Raw genomic sequence first — 6242 nt, 5'->3', positions numbered from 1 at the left:
TGATAAATATATAAAATATTTGATTTGATATTTCTTAAAATAAAATTTGATTAGTACCATTTTGTCCGTGCATCACAATACAACAAAATGGATGTTCCTTTTAGGTAACTTTGATGCTCCGGACGCATTGACGCGATCTGTTTCGCCACCGGAAGTCGTTTTGACGAATTCATCGATTTGCGTATCAATTTTCTTGTGTCGAAAATATGACAATATGGGTGTCCTTTCCTACCAAAATTGGTATCCCGGACGCGTTGGCGCAGTCTATTTTGTCGTCAAAGGTCATTCGGAGAAATTCGCATTTTCACCTGTCCTCTGGGCTTAATTGAAGTCTGATTTCATGCAATTTTGTGAACTTTGTGTATTCCGTGTGTGTATGTGATGAAAAAATCCTGACGATGTTTTCCTAAGGCTTAAAGTCCTATTACGAACTTTTCCATTAAGTCTTTGCAAAATAACCCATAACCGCTCGTTCATAAAATGATGATCTTGTGTCAAAAATGTTAGACATCAAATGAAAATAACAATTTGCTAGAATTTTCTAAAAGTGTGGATATCAATTCTAATTTTCTAAGACGATCAATAAGAACTCCTAGAACTATATCTTAGGCTCTAAGGAGGAGAAGAGAAGACCTCACAAAAATGAGGTCAACAATATGTTAGGAGGTTTTCAACGTTTATCAATAGTTAATGTAGTTTTCAGGCTAGATGACAACCCAATGGCATGACGAGACATAAAAAAAGTGGAAGTCTATATAATTACAAGTGACATTCTTATGATTAGATTGATAACTCTTATGAATATACTTATGATGACACATGCACGAATGATTACATGTTTTATACAACTATCATGATTTATTGTATTACAAATCTTTTCTTTTACATGTTTTATCCGATTATGGCAATGTTTTATACAACTATCATGATTTATTGTATTACATATCTTTTCTTTTACATGTTTTGTGTTGTGACATATATAATAAGTACATATGAGCATGCATATTATTTCTTTTTCATCTATAAAATTTTATTTTAACTTTAATTATTTCGTTGATTTCGTTGTTCACTCTACGTTATTGACTTTTAAGAAAGAGCAAGCAACATCACGGCGAGTAGTCAAGTGTGACTTGTACAATTTTTGTATTTCATAAATTTATGAGTTTGTACAAACTTTTGGGTACGTACTTCTATTATGTTGAATTTAGCAGCTCTACAAAATATACATATTTTAATAATATAATTTCAACACTTAGAAATATATGTGAAGATGGATGAATTATGAAATGAAATGTATCAAGTATGTTTGAAATGATTGAATTAAACTAGTTCATCACTAACTGGGTCTTGATTTTGCAACTCAAGATTGGTGTTATTGAGAATTTAGTCGGAACGAATCGTCCGCTCCCATCGCATTGCTGTTGAGTCTTGGGGAGGGGGTGTTGGGCAATTGGGATGTCACACAACCCATGTTGTAACTACATCCTTTCCGTTGACATGAGAGGGGGGCTCGAAGCACCAAACTGCTTCGCGACCCCAAAGGGGGTCCATTGAGATGCCACTAGTGAGGGGCCAACTTCACCTAGGCACAGCCAACATATAAAGATGAGTCCATAGAAAGAAAATTTGAGAGTTGTAACAGAAACAACACTGCATACAAAATAGCGAATGGGTATACCTTCTAAATTTCAATACCCTTATATGTGCATTCGGCCCTCCTATTAACAAAGCAATACATATCATAGAAAAGATGGTTAACGTTATTAAAACTAAAATCGAAGAAGAGAGAATTTAAACAAAAGAAGACCGCCACATTACACCTCTTATTCTTTTAAATATTTTGAAAGTAACTTGGTCATAGACCTGAGTTGTCACCAGAACAAATATTGAAAAGTCTCGAGAATCCCCCCCCCCCCCCAAATAAAAAAAAACCCAAATCCTGCTTAGTGAGGCAAAACCAATTTGTCATTGGCTAGGAAACTGCAATAGCTCCAGCGAGTTTTGAATGAGAATAAGCTCTGCCACCAAGCCTGGAAGCTCAATGCACGTTATTCACCAACTTCGAACAATACTCTAAAGTTATATAACTCTATCTTAAAAGGCCTCAATTCTATTCCCCAGAATTGCAATCTAACCACGAAGATGCTCTCTGGTAGATTGTAATTGTTCTTGTTGAGCACAAAGCAACGATGTCAACTGTGTCACTTGAGTCATCATTTTCCCAAACTGCCTCAACAATTGAACCAATGTAGTTGATTATGATGCATCAAATTCACCAAAAGGAGAAGACCCAAAATTGACAAGCTCGAGAGCCTAAGGAGCTATGCACAAACACTCTCAAATTTCTCCATTCGCACAAGAGGCCTCAACAAGTTAACATCCTCGCCATTGACTAAGTGCCCCTCATTAGGCCAAAGTGAGGTCTTGGGTTAGCTCACAAAACAATGAACCTAAAGAAGTACTCATCAAAGGAATGGCAGCCACATACTCAATCTAAGTCATTCTTGACCATTGCCTCAAAGTAAGCTCACAAAAAAACATGTAATTCAAATATCTCAATAATTAAAAAATTAATTAAATAGCAAGGCCAACACAAATCGAGAAAAGCAATTTACCCTCAATCACAATTCTCAGTAAGCAGTCTTTGCCTTTCTAAGGCGCCGTCCTTTTCTTTGATTGTCTCGATTAGTAGAGACACCTAAAGACAAATGAACAATCAAGTATACAATCATTAGAAAACAAAGAAAAAATATTTCAATCCTACCAACTCAAGTTATCTCACTGTTAACTTCAAAAATGGTCACCAAAAATGAGCACTCACTAATCATCTCCGCCACTAGACCCGCCTTCTCAAACGATAAATATATTCAATCTTTTTCTCAGCAAGTCAAGCTCAAGCTAACCTTTTTTTGCCTTTTTTCATCTTCCGCCTTTCGATCTCCCATCATTTCAACCAAGAAGGTCAAAACTATCAGCGTCCATTTTTTAACTAGTTGAATAGCAAAAATGGCACTAACCAAAAGCAGACAAGGTCTAGGGAAAGGAGGAAACTCTCCAAATATTTGGGGGAAGTTAATTTAGGTAAGTATCCTGTCTGGGGAAAGGAGGAAACTCTCCAAATATTTGGGGAAAGTTAATTTAGGTAAGTAAACAACGTTGACGTGGAAAAAATGATAAAGGATCAAAATCTAAGCACAAGATCCTACATTTATCCTTCTTTAAATTTTGTCTGCTAATCTTTAGCATAACTTAACTATTATAACACTAACAAAGCCCTTTTGCATTAAATAGTCAAGTCGATCCACGAAAGAGTGACTCACAAAAGATACAAACGAAGTCAGGTAATGGTGCTTATATCTAAAGAATATAGATACAAACTCACCAATCGATTTCTATATTGAAATAACTTATCGCCTGAACATAACATATTTCAACCATCCAGAATAAATACCTTGGTCACATAAAGTGCCAAATTTCAGATATTACATTTTTAAGTAATTATAAATGATGAGTTGAGTATTAATTTGTTTAGTAAAATGAAGTGCTCAGTCAGATGTAAGATAAACGGTTGATGGGCACTAACATTAAATGTATATCTCTTTAGGGAATGTATATTACGCTATCTCCTTACTAGACTTTAAATTTGGGGAACTTCACGCACTCTGTACGCTACTAATTTCAAAATTACAACAAATAGAATAGGTAAACAAATATACAACCAAAAAAAGGCAACTGATAAGGAAAAAAATAATAATTTTGATTATTCTATCAAAGCTTGTGAAGTTCTAAAAGATATAGCAGGTGTTTTCATGAAACTCAGACTGAAAAAGTGGGTGACCTAGTATAAAACTGTAGCAAATGAGAATAGACACGAGGTTAATACCACATCCAGTATCCCCGACAATTAGGGTTACGCGATTCTCTCGGACCTTCTCCACTATTTTCTCCCTAAGAGCCATTACCGGCAAAGGCGGACGGGGATTGCCGGTGAACGATGCTGAAGTGGAAGTTTCAGCGGCCGAACCCATTTTACCGCGCGCGAGAAACTCGGAGAGAGAGAGAGGAAGAAGAAGAAGAAGAGAGCAGCGAGAAACAGCAGATGTTGTAATTCCGATTATGAAAGATTGGCTTCCCTCCCGCGTGCTCTTGCTCGCTCGAGCAAGCAGCTTCTGTGATGTGGGAGTGTTCTGTTTTCGCCGATTAAAGTATATACTGACTGCGTTTAGCCCACCTCCCGCCTTTTTGCCTCGGCTGGCGTTAATGATACTTAAGGCTTGGAAGCAAATCAACGCAGTCTGGATTTTATGCTTTTTTTTTTAATGGGCGCTAAAATCTGACATTTAAGGATAATATGAATCATTTGAACTCATTCAAATAAAATATATTCTATTTATTAATTTAAACATTGGAATAAAATTTTAGAAAAATTTATTTACGAAGAAAAATTTGACTTTATCTATCTCATGGTAATAAAAATTAAGAAAATACATTAGAAGTTCTTAGGATCCAAATATACGCAAGCTATTCATTGAAGCCCTTGATATATTTGGCTTAAATTCATTTGAAATAAAATTTTGCTCATCTTAATATGATTTGAATTGTGTTCAGAGCAAGTGAAGTCACTATTAATGATGGGATTAAAGTAAGCAATATGGATGTTACTATTTTTGGTGAGGTGGTTGGATGGCACATCACAGGAAATAGAGCTAACTTGACAAAATGAATCATTGGAACCTATGAAGTGTGAAGGTGGCGTTGCTTGCAACGGTAGTTCATTTAGGGATGGTGCCGATAAACTAGCAGCTTCTAATAGTGGGTGGTATTCACAAAGTGAGCTTGATGTAAAAGGCGTGGAGAGGCTTAATAGCATGTGAAGGAAAAGAAATGATTGTTATAGAAGCTTGTTTTGGAAGCCAGCATCAATGAGAGTGATTTAGGATGTGTTTGGGGTACCAATTTGGATGCTTATCCTGTTGAAAACGTGATTTAGAGCATTCGGTAGGCGGCTTTCTCGTTGCTTTTCGGCGTCGATCGTTCGCGGAACGGAGAAAACGAAAACAGAGGGAGTAGTTGTGTTCCACAGATCTGTCTCTATTTCGGATGGGAAATATAGTCACTACCCTTTCGCAAATTTCCTAATCCCCTCCAAGACCAAACCTCCTCTGTAACTTCAAGGCAAAATCCTAATCTTCTTCTCCCCACCGTCCACTCCAGTGTCGTCGCCTCTCTTAGACTCTCTTCTGTAACTTCAAGGCAAAATCCTAATCTCCTTCTCCCCACCGTCCGCTCCAGTGTCGTCGCCTCTCTTAGACTCTCTTTGTATGTATAATTCCTCTCCTTCTCTTTGTTGTGGTGCTTTGATGGTTTATTTTGTTAGTTATTTTAGCTCTATGCTTCTTAGTTTACATGTTGGTTATTTGAGATAATTTCGATACTTTAGTAGTATAATTCCTCTCTTTCTTATGTTTCTCGGTTTACTTATTGGTGGTTTAACCCATTTTATTCTATTGCAAATATCTCGGTTAAGATGTTAAATTAGTAATTGCATTTTCATTTTCTCTTATTCAAACTGGAAAAACATTTTATAAAGAAACTTATGAGCAATGTTGGTTATTTTGTAAGAAAATCTATGAAAAAATGGTTTTGAGTTGTTGCAAATTTCTTGGGTTACATGTTAGATCAGTAATTGCATTTCTTTTTCCTCTTCTTCAATTTGGAAGGGTATTTTATGAAAAGTATTACAAGCATTGTTGTTTATTTTCAAAATATATCCATAAAAAAATATTTTGAGTTTTTGCAAATATCTCAGTTTATATGTTAGATCAGTAATTTCACTTCACTTTCCTCTTCTTCAATATGAAAAAATATTTTATAGAGAGTAATGTAAGTATAGTTGGTTTTTTTTTTTAAATATATCTATGAATAATTAATTTGAGCTATTGCAAATATCTCAGTTTAGATTTTATACCGGTAATTGCATTTCACTTTCATCATCTTCAATCTGTAAAACATTTTATGGAGAGAAGTACGAGTATTTTTTGTTCTTTGGAAAAAGTATCCATGAAAAATAGTTTTGAGCACATGCAAATATTGAAGTGTATTCATCTAATTAGAAAAGTATATTATGAAGAGAATTACAAGGAGTGTTGATTTTTTTAAAATTATGTACATGGAAAAATATTTTGAGTTATTGTAAATAGCACCGTATAGATGTTATCTCTTTTCTCTTCTTCAAATTGAGA

At 35.2% G+C, this 6242-nt stretch overlaps 1 protein-coding gene across 1 annotated transcript in view; it reads right to left on the bottom strand.

The window, feature by feature from the left end:
• The window catches only part of LOC110024942 (zinc finger CCCH domain-containing protein 4-like), a 110926-nt gene extending 106676 nt beyond the window's left edge, over nt 1-4250 (bottom strand). Inside the window, 1 exon segment of the mRNA XM_020725144.1 lies at nt 3884-4250. Coding sequence (XP_020580803.1) covers nt 3884-4028 — 145 coding nt within the window. The 5' untranslated portion in view covers nt 4029-4250.
• Between the last annotated feature and the right edge of the window lie 1992 nt (nt 4251-6242).

The sequence above is a fragment of the Phalaenopsis equestris genome, unplaced genomic scaffold (assembly GCF_001263595.1).
Source record: "Phalaenopsis equestris unplaced genomic scaffold, ASM126359v1 Scaffold000002, whole genome shotgun sequence".
Taxonomy (NCBI): Eukaryota; Viridiplantae; Streptophyta; class Magnoliopsida; order Asparagales; family Orchidaceae; genus Phalaenopsis; species Phalaenopsis equestris.
Note: the sequence above shows the minus strand (reverse complement) of the source record. Positions and strands in the feature narration are given on the sequence as shown.